The 19,230-nt window shown below is 45.2% G+C and overlaps 1 protein-coding gene across 2 annotated transcripts in view; it reads right to left on the reverse strand.

Moving 5' to 3' along the window:
• Nucleotides 1-587: 587 nt before the first annotated feature.
• INSR (insulin receptor) overlaps nucleotides 588-19,230 on the reverse strand; it is a 157,311-nt gene continuing 138,668 nt past the window's right edge. For both annotated transcript variants that reach the window (XM_070416729.1, XM_070416728.1), the window contains exons 19-21: nucleotides 16,419-16,548; nucleotides 8,005-8,139; nucleotides 588-5,368 (exon numbers count right to left, since the gene is read on the reverse strand). In XM_070416729.1, the coding sequence (XP_070272830.1) occupies nucleotides 5,026-5,368; nucleotides 8,005-8,139; nucleotides 16,419-16,548 (608 nt within the window). In that variant the 3' untranslated portion in view covers nucleotides 588-5,025. The remainder of the gene's footprint in view (nucleotides 5,369-8,004; nucleotides 8,140-16,418; nucleotides 16,549-19,230) is intronic.

The raw sequence follows: 19,230 nt of genomic DNA on the forward strand, positions 1-19,230 counted from the left end.
GCTGCCTAACTAGCACACAGAACTAAAAAATAAATGTGGTGTTTTAAGCCACTAAGTTCCGGGACTGTTTGTTACACGGCAACAACTAACACGAGAAATAATGTGACTTGTTCAAAGTCTGTCTCCTTGCCCACAGCACTCTTTATTCAGCTCAAGAAAGGGTGATGAATCTGCAGTGCCACACTGGCCACCACCCTGGGGACAGGGCATGTTCCCAGAATGACACTGAAAATATTTAACATATAAGTCTCTAGCCTGTTGAAATGGAGCAAGATCCCAGAGGCCCCCTGGTATTCTTGGAATGAATCCTAGTGCTGGGATCATGGCAGGTCCAGGGTCCTTGTGGAGCAGTTATATACCAACTGGTGTGGAAACAGTTCATGATTTAAGTCACCAACTCAGCTGTGCAGGCAGGTACCCGTGCATTGGCAGGCCTGCTGGTGACAATACTTAACCTCCTGCTTCATTGCTTTGAAGACCCTAGGGTTTTGTCCCACAACTTCCCGGATTTCCCTCAACACAGCCCACCCCGTAGTCAGACCACACAGCTCATAGGTCCTTGCTTGGACACCACACGAAAACAAGACTATTCTCAGATAATTTATTCAGAATTTTCATATAAACAGGTAATTACCCCATGTCTTACATGCAGAGCGATTTCAATACCCCCACCCCCCAAAGGCATATTCTATACATGGCATTACTTGGCTCTTATAGAAAAACATTGAAAATAATGATAATTGAGCTATTTGGTGTGTTTTGTGTTTCCAAGTTTTTTTCCACGTAAGCCGAGGCACATTTGATCCTGTGAGGCTGAGGGTGGACGGAGGTGTCTCCTGCTGACACAGGGCTGAGGCCAACCTCCCCGGACACACGAAGTGGGAAAACGAAAGTCATTTGTCACACACTCATCTTGGGGGCTACTCCTTCCTTCTCAAATGGAACGAAGAGCCTCGGACTCATGATCTGGTTTTAACAGGGACTTACAGGGCGCATGCCCAAACGGAAGTCTGGCTGGAGGTTGGTTCCGGACCTTCTCTGGAATCAGGTGACAGAGGACAGTCATTGCTTCCCTTTGTGGGGTGACCGTAAGGAAACATTCACCTTCAGTCGCAGCCCCTGCAACTTTTTTTACGTGTTTGAGACGAACACACGCCAATCTTCTTTCCATTTCCAACCTCACCTCCAGCGCAAATGAGAATTCTGAAAAACATTCTGGAAGGTTTTCTCAAAGGACACCATTCTACATGCACCCTTTATATACAACCAGTCTTTCCTCACCCCCCGCCTCCAACAAAACCGTCTTTTCTGAATCGCCCGAGGTGTCGAGGACTCGCCAGAAAAGCACCCGAAATGTTTTAACACCAAACGTCCACCAAAGCAAAACGATTGTCGCTGAGACGACAGCACGGCCCCTTACCGCCGCCGGCAGGGGCCACGCCACTGGCCAATGCTACACGGCTGCCCGCAAGCAGCCTCCGGCCGAGCAGGCACATCTCCCGGCAGCTGTCCGCTCCGGCGGGAGACGCGACAGCTCTGTCCGTGCTGGCAGCAGTCTGCGTGGTCCCGGGTGGCATGCCCGGACCCTGCGTCAGTTCCCGAATTTCCTCTCAGCGGCTCACCGTCTCTCCAAGGGAACAGCAGCCTCTCCCCCTTCCTCCCGGCCTGAAAGAACGGGAGAGCACCCAGGACAGCTCCCCAGCGCGTTGGGCGTCACCAGTCCAGGGAGAGAGTAACGTGTTCTCTTTCCAAAAGAAACGATGTGGATTTCACCACGTGACGGAAACGTTTTCATAATAGGGAGACATCTTTAAAAACAAACCAAGAGTGTCAACCCACGCTGGCGTTGCTGCTTTGTGAGCCGTCGCCACAACCCCCAGGACACGGTGACTTTCTAGGATCAAAGTTCTGTTGTCAGAGTCAACCTTGTTTCGAAAGGTTTGTGGCACCACAGCTGCGCACACTGCAGCGGCAGAGACGGCCAAATAGCCTGTCAAACCCCATTTGCAAGGGCTGCCCAGCACTCTGCCTGCCTCTCCAGGGCAAGCGGACAGTGAGTCCGCAGGGGCAGTGCCTAGAGGCGTGACCAGGGCAGCCAGGCTTGGTGACTGTGACAGTAGCCCGACAGGCCCCGTCCAGACATCCACACGGGTTCCCAAAGCCCCACAAGGTCAAACAGCATCAGCTTGAAATCAAACTACAACAGGGGGCGCAAGGTTTTGTTGCTAAAATGTGTTCCGTATGCTGGTGGGTTTGGGGTTGAGATTCCTCAAATACCTCCTGGGAGGCAGTCACTGCGTGTTCGCATGTGAGGTGCCCATGAGTGTGACTGGGTCCACCCTCAAGTAGCATCTCAGCCGGGAAGGATAAGCCAGGGAGCACGGTGGTGCTCACGCCAAGGGGATGCCAGCTCGGCAACAAGGCCGGCTCTACCCCGGGGGAGACAGGCAGCAGCTCCCTCCGCAGGGGGGCGGCTCAGGTCTGGGCGCCCGCACATCAGATACGTGACAATGGCCTCACATTTGGTTCCTGTTTGGGAAGCATGGTGTCAATGGAGATTAAAAAAAAAAAAAGGAAAATTAAAATCAGAGAAGATGATTACCTGTTAGAAAAAAGGATCTGTGCTCACAAAAGGCCACACTTTATCCCAAATCCCTCCCTCAAATTTCTGACTGGTCCCTGGCATTCGGAATCAGCCGATGCAGATTTTCCCTGATTCAGATTGGATCCTGGCAGAAATCTGAAGCCTCGAAAATGTCCATTCTTGAACCTCATCCTGACAATGCTGAGGTAGACTGTGCTGGAAAAGAATCATTGCCCCACATTCACCTGTTTATTTTTCTTTGATAAAAATGTATGTGCCCTCCATTTTTTTTTTTTTTGGAAAGTGATTTTTACAGTGATTTTATATATTAAAATAAATTATTTTCCCCCTAATGTAAGAAAACCTTTCTGAATTAGAAAAAAGTGAAAATTGCTGCAAGTATAGTCTACAGCCACTATTAATTTACTAGGAAAAGAACTAAATACCTAAGCCTACGTGTTTGTTTTTAATGTACGTACAGACCCTCTTCTATGTACAGAGTAAATCTGGTGTAAAGAATTTCTGTACTCTTGTGCCTTGTACCCAATCATGGAGGCTCCCAGAAATATTTCACGTGCTCTGATTTCGCAAATCGTCTCGATAAGAGAGCAATAGACAATGGGGATTTGTGTCGCCCTGTGTTCTGACCAGGAGTTGAGAGGGTTGGAGTTGCCACTGCATCTCTATCTGTTGTTAAGCCCACAACTTTTAAGAGGAGAAGGAAGCCAGCGGAACTTGTGAGAAAACGCACTCAGGGATGACCCGGGTGATGATTCCGATGAACCAAAGCGACAGGTTCACCGTGTCCTTTATTTGAGCAGCTGCGGTTCTTCTCCCCAAAGGGAAGAAGCTGGCCTCTCCCTGGGCTGGAAGTTCTGGGGAGTGTGACGGTCCTTAGCGGTTTCTCCCCTGGGCTGTACTTCCTTAAGGGACTGCAACATCCAGGGCAGCTGGGAGTTCTGCTCAGGCCCCGCAGCTGGCCCAGCCGAATTCTCAGCACAGAGCAGTGTGGGAGGTCAGTTCTGAGGGCAGCTGGGTGCCCTGAGGATGGAGGGGACGGCCTGGCAGGTGCCTCTCGCATCGTACCGCTTAGCGTTCTCTAAGTCCGTTTGTGCCACCACACCTTGGGCCCTGACTGTCGTGTCTGCAGAACAGCTGGAGGACGTGTGCACCCAGCGGGGAAGAACACAGGTGCACACAGGGAAGCGGGAGATCCGGGAGCCACAAGTGTGTTCAAAGGCAGGGCTCATCTCCGGGTGGCTTCCAGCTTCCCCAGCAGAAACCTAGCCATTCCTCAAACCCAACTGCCCCCCCCTCAGCGTGGCCTCACAACACCCCGAAGGGTTAGCAGCGAGTGTGGCTTTATGCCTTGGAGACCAAGCAAGGAGGCTCCTGATGCTTTCTTTGCTCCTCAGGCCCAACAGGCAGACCAACACCAGCCCTCCCCCAACCAAGGAAACAGTCAATAACTTATGAGGCTGACTGGAGATTGTTAAAAAATTAAATATGTTATAAATATATTCTCAAAACTCTTTGTCATCTCGGGAGGTTTTTTTTCCTTTTCCTTTTCTTTGTTGTGTCCTGGCTTTGTTTGGTCTTGAAAAGACCCATTATCACTCCAAACCACTCCTCTGCTCCTAGAGAAACATTTTCACCAAAGTTAAGGGAGAGAAGACTCCTGAGGCAGGACTAGGGCACATGAGAACCTGCCGAGGCACAGCCGCCCAGTGAGGAAGGAGAACGGAGGGAGCCAGGATGCTCACACACACAGAAAAGTGGAACCTTCATGAGCCAATCCCCAAACTTCATCTCAGCATGAGTGCTTTGCACGCGCGTGCACACACACACACACCAGCCGTGTCTACTCTGAATACACATGCACACACACCTGGGACTGCAGAATCTTATCAAAAGTACAAAAGCAGCAGCTATTGGTCAATTTGAGAAACTACTTTTGTGAAGGAAAAAAAATGTTCAGCCTGAATGAGAAAAACCTTCCTAAAATCCACTTCATAAAGCTTTGAATTCTACTAGAACAGGGTTTGTATGTTTTTTTCTTTCTTTCAAACTTTTGTTCCACAAACAAGTTACACCAGCCCCTGTCCACAAAAATAAAATAAAATGAAAATAAAAAAGAAAAGAAAAAGCCTTTGTAAAAACAGGTGCTTTCTTTCAATTGGTTAGAAAAAGAAGTAACACCCTGGCTTGAGCCCGCAGTTGCTGGAAAGGACCCCTTCTCTCTACGTTCACGGTTACATTCTCTGATCACTAGTCAGACTGGCGATCAAACAGGTGTTTGAAGTTGTACCATAAACAGAAATGGAGAGTAATCTCTTAGCTCCACTGGACACTGGCAGAGTTCTGGGGAAATCCTGAGTTTTCTGGAGACCGTCAAACCAGAGGAGAGTGAAGTCGGGATTCCCTCCCCAAAACAGGTGCCGTTAGGAGGGACTGGACCGTGGCAGAGTCAGGACGCGTCCGTTTTTCTTGCCCCCATTCATGTGGCTGTAGGACATGTGATCCTCGTAATTCCGCTTTAGGGCCAGCGGACATCCCCCATCCTCCTCCCTCTGACAGTGTGAGGACCGATCCAGGGGTACACTCTCCATGTCCTCAAACTCCATCTCCAACTCATCGTTCTCAGGTGCCTTGTTCTCCTCGCTGTAGAAGAAGGAAACTTCCGGAAAGCTGGGGTGCAGGTTGTCCTTCAGCAGGTCAACGACCTCCAGGAAGGTCGGCCTCATCTTGGGATTGAAGTGCCAACACATGCTCATCAGTTCACTGCTGTGGGACAGAGAGAGATGCTGGGGGTGAGTCCAGGAGTCCAGCCAAGCAGTCCCGCAACCCCCAGTGGCTCACACCACAGATGACCTGTTCATTTCAGGCAGCGGCTACATGTGCAGGTAACCATCAAGCGGAAGCAAGCAAGTCTATTGGTGCTGAAAGGGGGTTTTAAAAAGAGGGCCCAAGAGGCTGCCCTATTCCAGAACCATTTCAAGAAGGGCCTCTTCAGCATGGCCAGCGTGGCTCAGTGGTTGAGCCTCAACCTATGAACCAGGAGGTCAAGGTTTGATTCCCAGTCAGGGCACATGCCTGGGTGTGGGCCTGATCCCCAGTGGAGGGGTGGGGCGGGGGGGGGCATGCAGGAGGCAGCCGATCAATGATTCTCTCTCATCACTGATGTTTCTGTTTCTCTCTCTTCCCTATCTCTCTGAAATCAGTAAAAATATATATATATATATATATTTTTTTTTAAAAGAAGGGCCTCTCCTGATGTTGCCACATGTTGAAGACCAGTTCCTCATTTGATGTATCCTCACACCTGGCAGCTGTAGCTCTGTGGACTGAAGCCAGAGGGCCGTCCTGCAGGCCCAGCTGTCACTCTTTCCAGGATGGCCAGAAAGCATCACAACTTTACTCAGCCAACAGCAAACAGGACAGGGGCTGAGGGCTTAGGGTTTCCATTTCACCTCTTCCTTTCCCCACTTCTTCTAGGGCAAGGTAGCCAAACTTTAACCCCTGAACCAAACCTGGCTCCCTGAGTGTTTTTGTATATAAACTTTCATTGGCACACCACCACATAACTATGGCTGCCTTCCAGCTTCAGTGGCAGCATTGAGGAGCTACAACCGAGAAAAGCATGAACCACAAAGCAAAGATACTTACAAATAACCCTTTACAAAAAGTCTGCAGACTCCTGCCCTCGGGCCTCCTCAATCTCCCTGGTCCTGGAACCACAGCTGGCTGCTAACTGGCCTGACTAGCAAAGGATCTTCATGAGGCAATGTTTCAAAACACTTTGCTCAGAGACTCTAAATGACTCTGCATCACACTTTTTTCCATACAAGTCTCTTCAAACCAGATATTTAAGTTGATGTCTTATTCTATTGGGATGGAGCAAAGAAATGGCCTCTCCCCATAAATTTTCAGGTCAAATTTTTTTCTTAAGAAACACTGATAACAGATTTTCTATGTAATAAATGCTCATTCTAGAAAGTTAAAAAACACCCCAAAATATAGGGGAGATGCAGCTCACACACAACTCTCCTTCAGATATAAGCTCTTGTCTTTCTACCTGGACATATTTGGAAATGTAATATGCACACACTTTTTTCACTTAATGTATTAATAGGTTTATCCACTGAGTTATAAAATATTTAAAAAAATATATATCTTTATTGATTTCAGAGAGAAAGGGAGAGAGAGATAGAAACATCAATGATGAGAGAGAATCATTGATCGGCTGCCTCCTGCATGCCCCCCACTGGGGATAGAGCCCACAACTTGGGCATGTGCCCTGACTGGTAATCAAACCGTGACCTCCTGGCTCAGGTTGACCGTCAACCACTGAGCCACTCCAGCCTGGCTTTAAAACATTTTATAAGCATCATTTGAAATTTCAACTGCTATAACATTATATTAATGTACAATTTACTTGGCAATTTTCATTTTGTTGATCAATTTTTAGATCATTTCAATTTTTTGAGACTTTAAATTGCTCCGAGTAGCTCTTAGAATGGGGCAATAAGAATGGTTATCTAGCCATGCCATTGCTAATACTGAGTGTTAAGACTCACCCTGCTTTCCTTCCTTTTCCTCCCTCTCTCCATTCCTTCCTTCCTTCCTTTATTTGCTAATTAAGGAAGAGAGTATTTTCTTTATTTTATTTTATACTCATTGAACTATTAGTGGGGCTGAATAATTTTGCAAGTGTTTAATGGTATGTGTTGTCCATTTGGTCCCATAACAAATATTTAAAACAAAATATTTTTTAATGTTTATGCTTACTGACTTATTTTTTCCAGTATTATTGATATATAGTTGAATATAACATTGTGCTACATTCATGACAGAACTTTAAGTGTCTAAAGAACAGAGAGTTAAACATAAGTCTCCAATCCCAGCTCCCTTCCAAAGATATGATATGCAAACACAAGGGTCATACAAAGATAAAATATGCAGCTCACACACAACTCTCCTTCACAAGCATACATGTAGACATATGATACAGAATCATAAATATGCATGTGAACACGCAATATGCAAATACCAACATGCATGTACATATATGTGCAAACACAAGCATGGATGTATACATACAATTACAAACACCAGCACTTATCCACGTAAACATATGATATGCAAACACAAGCACACATGTAGACATAAGATGCAAAAACAAGCACACATATAGACATGATATGCAAACACAAGCACACATTAGACATAATATGCAAAGAGAAGCACACATGTATATGTGATATGCAAACACAAGCACACAGGCAGACATGATATACAAACACAAGAATGCATGTAGAATATGATACACAAACACAAACATTTATGTAGACATGACATGCAAAACAAACATGTGTGCAAAATGCAATGCCTTTTAAATGAACACGCCTTTCTATACTTACAGTCTCTCTGGACAATTGTCAGGGATATCCAGATACCCTCCGTCCATAACGAATTTCAGCACCTGCTCATTAGAGAGGCCTTGGTAAGGCTGTTCTGCCAAGCTGGTGATTTCCCACAGGACCACACCGAAGGACCTGCCAACAATAGTTGAGAGGAGTAACAAGAAGCCATTAAAACACACACACATAATTGTCTTGGTTTACTAGAAACTGGCTGGCCAGTTAATTAAATAATTCAGATTCACTTCCTATCAAGATGGAGGAGTAGGTAAACTCGGCTCGTTTCTCCCATGACCATATGAAAACTACAACTAAACTGTAGAACAATCAACCTGGAGAAGCATCTGTAGACTAACTGAGCAGGATTATAACTAAGGATATAAAGAAGAAGCCATGTCGCGACTGGAAGGAGGGGCAGAGATAGGGAACAGGTTGATCCCACACCCCTGTGTGGTGGTTGAGAATCAGAGGGATATCTCAGCTACAGAGGTCTCCCCGAGAAGCCAGGAGTCCTAGGCCTACACTAAACTCCCAAGCCCGGAGCATCAATGCTGGGAAGAAGAGCCCACAAAAACATCTGGCTGTGAAAATCAGTAAGGAGTCCATCCATCTAGGTGAGATGAAAGGCTGCTGGAAAACCCAGGCATTCTCTTAAAGGGCCCATGCACAGACAGCACCTGGGGAGTTGTGTGTGGGGGTGGGCAACAGAGACATACAGGGAGAAGCAAGTTGTGTGGCCTCAGGGCAAGGGTGGAGGGATAGCTGCCATTGTCCCTGAGTTGAGCCCTCTTCCTCAGCCAAATCTTAAGCTGCATGACTCTCATGAACTTCACTTGCCAGAGCCTGACAACTCCCTGCGATTTGGCCTCACCCGACTCACCTACCTGCTGAGAGTCTTGCAGCAGCTGAGCCACATGGGCAGCTGGTAGGCAGCTATAGGCCTTAGGATACCCTGTGCCTTTCGCTGAGCAGTCCAAAGTTCGGAACTGGTAGCAGGAGGCCTCGGTTCACAGCATGGCCCATCCCCTGCACCTCTAGACCCAGAACAGGAAGCTACCAACCACAAAACACTTTGTAGTTCTTACCAGGTAACCCCATGCCAGTCATAGGCAGTGGCTAACATAGACCTACAACAGAGTCCCTCTAAACAGACCCCCAAAACAACATACCCAATGGCTGGCTTCAGACCACAACACCCCACCAGATAAACTAAACAAGTGGCTTGCATCAGAGTCCACTCAGGCAATTCCCAATCTGTGAGGTCAGCACCCACATAGAAGCTCATTCGCTGTGGTTGTGGCCAATATCATAACCAGTCAGCCTGAAGGTCAATCCCACCCACTGACATGACAACAGCAATCAAGACTCAATTATCACAGGAGGGCACTCCTGGAGCACTCAGCTTAGGTAATCAGAGAGAATGCACCACTGGGTGCCACAGGTGACCTACCACATAAGGCCACCCTTCCAAGACTAGGAGATGTAGCAGGTCTACCTAATACCTAAAAGCAAACACAGAAATGCAGCCAAAATGGGGACACAAAGAAACATGTCCCAAATGAAAGAACATGAAAAACTCTAGAACTAAACAAAATGGAGGCAAACAATCTACCAGATACAGAGTTGAAAACACTGGTTATAAGGATGTACAAGGAACTTTGGGGAAGAATTGATAAACTCAGTGAAAACTACAACAGATAGTAAGCATAAAAAAGGACATGGAAACCATAAACAAGAATCAGTCAGAAATAAAGAATACACTGGAATGAAGAATACACTAGATGGAATCACAGCAGATTAGATGAAGCTCAGGATCAATTCAGCAATTTGGAAGACAAGATAGTAGAGAACATCCAATCAAAACAGGAAAAAAAAGAAAAACAAATTATTAAAAATGAGGACAGTTTAAGGGACCTCTGGGACAACATCAAGCCTAATAACATTCACACCATAGGGAGACCAGAAGGAGAAGAGAAAGACCAAGGAATTGAGAACCTATTTGAAGAAATGGAAAACTTCCCTAATCTGGCAAAGAAAATAGCCATTGAAGTTGAGGAAGCGTAGAGAGTCCCAAAGATAAACCCAAAGAAGCCCACACCAAACCACATCATAATTAAAATGGCAAAGGTTAATGACAAAAAGAAAAGCTTAAAAGCAGAAAAGAAAAGAAAAAGCAGTTACTTACCTAGAAGCAATCCTAATACTGTCAGCTGATTTCTTAACAGAAATTTCACAGGCCAGAAAGGATTGGCACAATATATTCAAAGAGATAAAAAGTAAGGAACTACAACCAAGACAACTTTCTCAGTAAGGCTATCATTTAAAAATTGAAGGAGAGGTAAAGAGCTTCCCAGACAAGAAAAAAGTTAAAGGAGTTCATTGCCGCCAAAACAGTACAACAAGAAATGTTGAAGGGACTTCATTAAGAAGAAAAATATTTTTAAAGATCATAACTATAGGATTCCAAGACAACTGCAGAGTAGCTGGAAATTCCCTGCTTGCTCCCAACACTAGACTGGACTTGCGGCCAAACTGCAGAGCAAGCAGCTTGAAAAGCCAGCTAAAGTGTAGCTGATCTGAAATACTGAAAGCAGGGAATGTGGGGAAAGACAAGAGAAGATGCAGAGAGGGTGAGTCAACTTGCGCAGTTGCACAGCTAGAAAGCTGGAGGATATGGCAGCAAAGCCCCCACCCTCTGGAAGTGTGGTCTCAGACCGACACAGGGATCCTCAATCCAGAACAACAGAGAAGAGAAGCGGAGCCCACATAGTATCAGGTGGCGGGGATCAGTGGGGATTGTGTCCACCTGGGAGAGACAGACCACACCTATCCTAGGCAAAGAGCAACTTCTTTGTTTCAACACCAGCCTGGGAAGTGAACTTCAACCTATGCATGCTGGAGGGGCCATGGAGCAGAGCTGGGGGGCAAGTGGAGGGGTCTGATTAGTACACCCAGCAGTGGTTCTGAGGGACCCTCTTTTCTCGGGAAGACCTTTGAGCAGAGAGCCAGACAGGGTCTGGTCTGTGTGAATTGGGAAAGAGGACCTGTCTTGCTGACCTCAAGCACACCAGTGGCGCCCTGTTCCCTCACCTGCAAAACTACTAGGTCTGTCCCATGCTGCTCTGATCCAAGGCAAAGGGGAATGGCGTTGGGCTGGAAATGCTGCTCAGTTTGATGGTGCCACGGACTTGGACATTTGGCCCGGAGGGGAGGCTGGGCTGAGGCCCCACTTAGCAGGGGCTAGCCATGTGAAAAGATTAAAGTGCCAAGTGAGGATGAATTTTTTTAATCCCCTCCTACTTGGTGTGGTGGTAAGGGGGTGCCAGAAAGCCAGGCAAAGCTGAAGTACTGCAACTGGGTCTTCTGGGTGGGCTTCTGTCCAGGAGGCAGACAAGCATGGGCTGGGCTTTTTGGCATTACGGGAAGCAGACAGAGGTCCCTAGTGAGTTCAGCCAGCACGGCCCTGGAAAGGAGAGGAAGTACCCGCCACCCCTCCTACAGGTTACAGACAACACTCCCAACACTGTCTGTTTAAACTACCCTGGCCAGATCCCGGATTCCTCCACGGGACACAGTTTCATGGGGTAAGGCAGAGCATCTCAGAGCAGGGACATTCAAGGCACAACCAGAGACAGACCCAGCCCTGGGCTCTGGAGGCATTGCTACCGAACTACTTGGGGCTCCACCCTGACAAGCTTCAGACAGGTTGCTGAGTGCCAGGCAGGGACAGTGACTGACACTGGCCTGCACCAGAGAACCCCCAGAAGACCTAGAATCAGCACACCAAGTGGCCAATTCGAACAACATCAGAGCAAAATCCAGCAAGTTCCACAAAGAGCAGATCCATTCTATTTTTTTCATTCTCTTTACTTTCTTCTTTTTTTCCTGTTTTTCTTTTCCTATTCTATTTTTCATTTTACATTATTATTTATTATTTTTCATTATTATTATTAATACTTCATTTATTTTCTTATTTTCATCTTTTGTCTTTCTTTTCCTTCAGATTCTCTTTTTTGGTTTCTATTTTCTTCCCTAATTTTTTGCTCTCATGTCTTTTAGTATCTTTTTTTTTCTTTTCATATTCTATTATTTTATTGTTGTTGTTTCTGTTCTGATTGTTGTTTTGTTTTTTCTTCATGTTGTTTTCAGTTTGGGCTTATTTTGTCTTGTTTTGTTCTGTAAGCACCTGTATAACAGTTGGCAGGATATGGTTGGGATTGAGCCTCACAGGACAGCCAGAGGGTTGAGCCTTCCCATGAGTGAGAAAATAGCAATCGAGACCCAAATACAATAGGAGGGCCAACATAACCCACATAAGGGACATTCATAGAGCACCCAGTTCAAAAGATCAAGGAGACTACACCACTGGATCCCACAAGACAACCACTACAGAAAGCCACCCCACCAAGACAAATAGAAATAGCAGTTCTATGCAATACATCAAAACAAACACAAAGAAACAGCAAACATGGGGAAACAAAGAAACAGGTTCCAAATGAAAGAACAGGAGGAATCTCCAGAAAAAGAGCTAAGTGAAATGGAGGCAAGCAAATTATCAGAAAACAGAGTACAAAGTAATGGTTTTAAGAATGCTCATAGAAACCATGAAAAACAACCAACTGAATAACATATCTTAAATAAAGGAATAAACAGTAGGTTAAAAGAAGCAGAGAACCAAATCACCAAATTAGAAGACAAAGTAGGAAAAGAATCAATCAGAGCAGCAAAAATAATAAAAATAATAATTAAAAAGCATGAAGATAGTTTAAGGGAACTTTGGGACAACGTGAAACATAACAATATCAGCAACACAGGGGTATCACAGGGAGAAGAAAGTGACCAAGGGATAGAGAACCCGTTTGAAATAATAATGACAGAAAACTTCCCTAAACTGGTGAAGGAAAAAGTCACACAAGTTCAGGGCACACAGAGAGTCACAATCAAGATGAACTCAAAAAGAACCACACCAAGGCACATCATAATTAAAATGGCAAACATTAAAGACAAAGAGAGAATCTTATGGGCAACAAGAGAGAGACAGGTTACCTACAAGAGAGTTCCAATAAGGTTGTCAGCTGATTTCTCAAAACAAACACTATAGGCAGATGGGAACTGCGTAGGCATTCAAACTTAGGAAACGCAAAGATCTGAAACCAAGACTGCTCTATCCAACATGGCTGTCATTTTAAATTTAAAGTGAAATAAAGTGCTTTCCAGACAAGGGGGGAAAAAAGTCTAAAGGAGTTTATTACCTAAATTAGCACTGCAAGAAATGGTAAAGTGAGTGCTGTAAGAAGAAGAAGAAATAGAGAGAGGAGCATAGGCATAAATAATAAGAACGGTGATAAGTACCTATCAATAACAACCTTACACATAAATGGATTAAATGCTCCCATCAACAGGCATAGGGTAGCTGAATGTATAAGAAAACATGACCCATATGTATGCTATCCACAAGAGACCCACCTCAGAACAAAGACTCACACAGGATGAAAGTGAAGGGGTGGAAAAAATTTTCCTTGCAAAAGGAAACAAAAAATAAACTGGAATAGCAATGCTTATATCTGACAAAATAGGCTTCAAAACATAGGCCATAACAAGAGCCAGCGAAGGTCACTACATGATACTAAAGGGATCGGTCCAACAAGAGGATATAACCCTGGTAAACAAATAGGCACACAATATAGGAGCACCTAAGTATATAAAAAAACAAAACCTCTTGAAGGACTTTAAGGGAGAGATCAACAGCCATACAATCATAGTACACAATGTTAACACCCAATGACATCACTGGATAGATCTTCCAGAGAAAAGAGCAACAAGAAAATAGCAACCTTAAACAACACTGAATCAGATGGATTTAATTGATATTTACAGAACATTTCAAACCAAAGCCACAGAATATACATTCTTCTCAAATGCCTATGGAACATTCTCAAAGACAGATGAAATGTTAGGAAACAAAATGAGTCTTAACAAATTCAAGAAGATTGAAATCATATCAAGCATCTTCTCAAGTCACAATGGCATGAAACTAGAAATCAACTACAATAAAAAACCTTAAAAACATTTAAACATGTGGAGGCCAAACAGCATGTTATTAAACAGTGAATACGAGATCAAGGAAAAAATAAAAAATTTCCTGGAAACAAATAAAAACGAACACACAACAATCCTGAATCTATGGTACACAGAGAAAGCAATCCTGAGAGGGAAGTTCATAGCATTACAGGCCAACCTCAAGAAACAAGAAAAAGCTCAAATAAACAATCTAACTGTACAGCTTAAAGAACTAGAAAAAGAACAACAAGAAAACTCCAGAGTAAGTAGAAGAAAGAAATAATAAAGATCAGAGCAGAAATAAATAATATAAAAACAAACAAACAAACAAAAAACAAAAGATCAATGAAACCAAGAGCTGGTTCTTTGAAAAGATAAACAGGATTGAGGAATGTTTAGCCAGATTCATCAAGAAAAAAGAGACAGGGCCCAAATAAAATCAGAAATGAAAGAGGTGAAGCAACAACTGACATCACAAAAATACAATGGATTGTAAGACATTACGAAGAAAAACTATATGCCAACAAATTGGACAAGCTGAGTGAAATGGACAAAATCCTAGAAACATACAGTCTTCAAAAACTCAATCAGCAAGAATCAGAAAACCCAAATAGACTGATTAAAAATAATGAAATTGAAGCAGCAATAAAAAAAAAAACTCCTAGCAAACAAAAGTCCTCATCCACACTTCATAGGCAAATTTTACCAGACATTCAAAGAACTAACACCTACCATCCTCAAACTGTTCAAAAAATTCAAGAAAAGGGAAGACTTTCAAGCTCTTTTTACAAGGACAGCATTACCCTAATTCAACAACCAGATAAAGATACTACAAAGAAAGAAAATAATAGGCCAATATCCCTGATGAACATAGATTCTGAAATCCTCAATGAAATATTAGCAAATAGAATCCAGCAAGACATTAAAAAGATCATACACCAAGTGGGATTTATTCCAGGGATGCAAGGGTGTTGCAATATTTGCAAATCAATAAATGTGATACATCACATAAACAAAATCAAGGACAAAAATTACATCATATCAATAGACACAGTAAAGAATTTGACAAAATTCAATACCCGTTTATAATCAATCTCTCATGAACCTCTCAGCAAAGTGAAAATAGAGGAATCATATATCAACATAATAAAGGCCATATATGAAACACCTACAGCCAACATCATAAGAGTTTTCTTTAAGATAAGGAATAAGACAGCAATGCCCTTTCATCACTTTTATTCATCATGGTACTGGAAGTCCTAGGCACAGCAATCAGAAAAGAAAAAATAAAAGATATTGAATTGGAAAGAAGAAAATAAAACTGTCATTATTTGCATGTGACATAATATTGTACACAGAAAACCCTAAAGCTCCACCAAAAAAACTACTAAATTTAATAAATTAATTCAGCAAAGTATCAGGACACAAAATTAACATCCAGAAATTGATGGCATTTTTATACACGAAAAATGAACTCTCAGAAAGAGAAAAAAATCCAATTTACCATTGCAACAAAAAAGGTACCTAGAAATAAACTTAACCAAGGAGGTAAAAGACCAATAGCATATTGAACTATAAAAAACTATAGCATATTGAAAAAAAGAAAGTGAGGAAGATACAAAGTGCCCATTAGTAGACAATTGGATAAAGAAGACGAGGTACATACATGCAATGGGATATTACTCAGCCATTAAAAAGAACAAAATCTTACCCTTTGCAACAACATGGATGGCCTTAGTGGGTATTATGCCAAGTGAAATAAGGCAGACAGAGAAAGACAAATACATTGTGATTTACTTACATGTGAAATCTAAAAAACAAAATAAGCTAACAATCAAAACAAAAACAAACTCTAGATACAGAGAACAAACTGAGAGTTAACATGGGAGGGGGGTTTGGGGGTTTTGGATGGAAAGAAAAAGGAATTCAGAGGTGCAAATTGATAGTTACAAAATAGTCACAGTACAGCATAGGGAATATAGTTCATAATACTGTAATAAGTATGTATGATGCACTAGGCTTATGGGGGGATTGCTTCGTAAATATTACAGATGTCTAACCACTATGCTGTACTCCTGAAACTAACATAATATTGAATGTGAACTGTAATCGAAAAACAAACACATAAGTAAATAAAAATGAAAAAAAGATTTATGCTACCTTCAGAAATGCCTATAAAATTAGTCTCACTGTAATGTAGCAGTAGCTGTGCAAGGGTCCTCAGACATGACCTTCCCTTCATTTTGTTGATGGCCAGGGGGAAGGCCGGTGTTAACTGCCCCTTTTACTCAGACTAGAGGAGCATCCTGGAATTCAAGCCCAGCACTCTATCAGCTGGCCCACGCACAACTCACCACATGTCGGAAGAAGCGGTAAAGACCCCGTCCTTCAAAGATTCAGGTGCCATCCACCTCACAGGAAGCAGACCTTTGCCACCTTTCCGGTAATAATCCGTTTCGTAGATGTCTCTGGTCATTCCAAAGTCTGACAACAAACAGTTCACAAACTCTTACCCTTCAGCCTGTGGCTCAGGTGTCCACCATCTTCACAGCCCCACCCCTGGCCGAGCCCTCAGAGAGGCTCACCTGTGGCCACCAAATCCCAGGGGAATGGATTCTGAGGGTGCTCATGGGATGTGGAGAAGAGGAGGGCCACCATTTAAAGTAGCAAAAAAACGATGTTCTGGCCGGAGCTTGGGAATCCCATTCTCAGAAACACTTCCTTCTCACCCATGACTCACATGTAACCCAAATTGAATTATTAACTCTCTGCAGCCAACCTACTTCCCCCCATTGGATACGGCCCCACCTAACAGCCAGTTGCACCGCCAGAAACCCAGAGTTGGGTCCTCTTTCGACCACCCCCTTTCCTCACAATGAGAAACAGTGAGGAGTCCTACCCACTCTCATTCTACGGCCCTATCTATTTCTCTCCACTGTCCCAGAACCGACCAGGCCTGACACCCTCTCTCACCTACAGGACCCTCCCTCCATCCTGACTCTGACAGCCACTGACCAAGAGAAGTTACATTCATAGAATGACATCACTTTGCCATTTCCTGCTTCCCTTGCTGATACAGGATAAGATCTTTGGGGATTATAAAGAGGATAACATCATTCCTTGCTTCCCACTGACTGCTAACACAGGGGAATGTCTTTTTTTGGTTCATAAAGAGAATCACATCACTTCCCGCTTTGCTCGGACGGCCTAGGATAACGTCTAGGTGAATGGCCGTGACTTGCAAGACCCTTCTGGGTCTGGCTCCCGCCTCTCTCCCTAACCGCATAGCTCCTGCTGCTCTGTACCCTCCACGTTCAGCCATGGCCGGGCCTTGTGGCCTTTGCATGTGCTGTAACCACCCCTGGGATGCTGTCACTCAGGTCAACTTCTAATCCTCCCAGTCTTGAAATGGTGCCTCTTTTCAGAGAGAAGTCCATTTCCTTCCCCACCTTCTTTAGCTTGTCTGAGTGTGAACTCTTGTATTGTTCACCTAGAACAGCTCTGTCCAGACTGCCTGTGGTGATGAACACGGTCTATACCAGGGGTGGGCAAACTTTTTGACTCGAGGGCCACAATGGGCTCTTAAACTGGACCGGAGGCCGGAACAAAAGCATGGACGGAGTGTTTGTGTGAACTAATATAAATTCAAAGTAAACATCTACACTAATAAAAGAGAAACATGGTAATTGGCGTACGACCGCTACCCTTCCCATTGGCTAATCAGGGAGATATGCAAATTAACTGTCAGCCAAGATGGCGGCCGGCAGCCAGGCAGCTGAAGCTAACAGGGAGGCTTGCTTCCTTCAGTGACAGAGAACTCCAACCTTCCCCGCCTGCCTTGCGGGCCTCTGAGCTTCAGTTGGAAACATTGTAACATTTATAGAAGATAAACAAAACTCCAGAAAGCTCCTGTCAGTCAGCCGGGATCTCAGAGCTGGAGTCGCAACATTGTTTCGAATACAGAAAACAAAGGCCAGAAACCTGCTTTCAGCCGAGCCTCAGAGAGAAAGCCGGCTCTCAGCTCCAGAGACAGCCATAGAAGGTAAATAAATGCCAGAATAAAAAGAAAAGAAAAAAAGGAGAGGTTTGGAGCTTCAGTCGCCTGCCAGCCTGAAAACAGCCCTCAGCCCCTCACCCAGACTGGCCAGGCACCCCAGTGGGGACCCCCACCCTGAAGGAACAAGATGGCGGCTAATTTGCACACTGAAGGCAGGCGGCAGCAGGCAAGGCTGTCTGCGGTCTGGGACCCAGGTCTGTGACCCTGCCGGGTGGGATCAGCAGAGCCGCGAGGCCTCCCGGCACCGGGATCAGCATGACAGGGGGCAGCGCCCAAACGCCCTGATTGCCCTGCGGCTCTGTGTGTGACAGGGGGCAGCGCCCCAACCCCCTGATTGGCCCTGCTCTGTGGGTGATAGAGGGTGGCACCCCAACACCCCCCACGGGCCCTGCTCTATGTGAGACGGGGTAGAGCCATAACCTCCCCATCGGCCCTGCCCTGAGTGTGACAGTGGCAGCGCCCCAACCCCCTGATCGGCCCTGCTCTGTGAGTGACAGGGGGAAGCTCCCCAAACCCCTGATTGACCCTGCTCTGTGCATTACAGGGGGGAGCTCCCCAAACCCCGGATGGGCCCTGCTCTGTGTGTGACAGGGTACCGAGCCCCAACCCCCTGATGGGCCCTGCTCTGTGCGTGACGGGGGTGGCGCCGCAACCTCCCCATCCACCCTGCCTTGAGTGTGACAGGGGGTGGTGCCCCAACTCCCCAATCAGCCCTGCTCTGAGCCTGACCAGGGGCTACACCTAGGGATTGGGCCTGCCCTCTGCCACCCGGGAGCAGGCCTAAACCAGCAAGTCGTTATCTCCCGAGGGGTCCCAGGCTGTGAGAGGGCACAGGCCGGGCTGGGGGACTCCCCCACCCCCCACCAGTGCACAAATTTTTGTGCACCGGGCCTCTAGTCATTACATAAAAGGGTACGGTCTTTTTTTCTTTTTTTTTTAGTTTCATTCATTTCAAACGGGCCGGATACGGCCCTCGGGCCGTAGTTTGCCCACAGCTGGTCTATACCCACACTGTCCAATATGGCAACCACCGGGCTCAAGGTGGCTACTGGACACCTGAAGTGTGGCCCAGGCAACCGGCAAGCTGAATCTTTAATTTGACTTAATGT

The sequence above is a fragment of the Myotis yumanensis genome, unplaced genomic scaffold, assembly GCF_028538775.1.
Source record: "Myotis yumanensis isolate MYYU_CA2020_CCGP unplaced genomic scaffold, mMyoYum1.0.hap1 SCAF_5, whole genome shotgun sequence".
Classification (NCBI taxonomy): Eukaryota; Metazoa; Chordata; class Mammalia; order Chiroptera; family Vespertilionidae; genus Myotis; species Myotis yumanensis.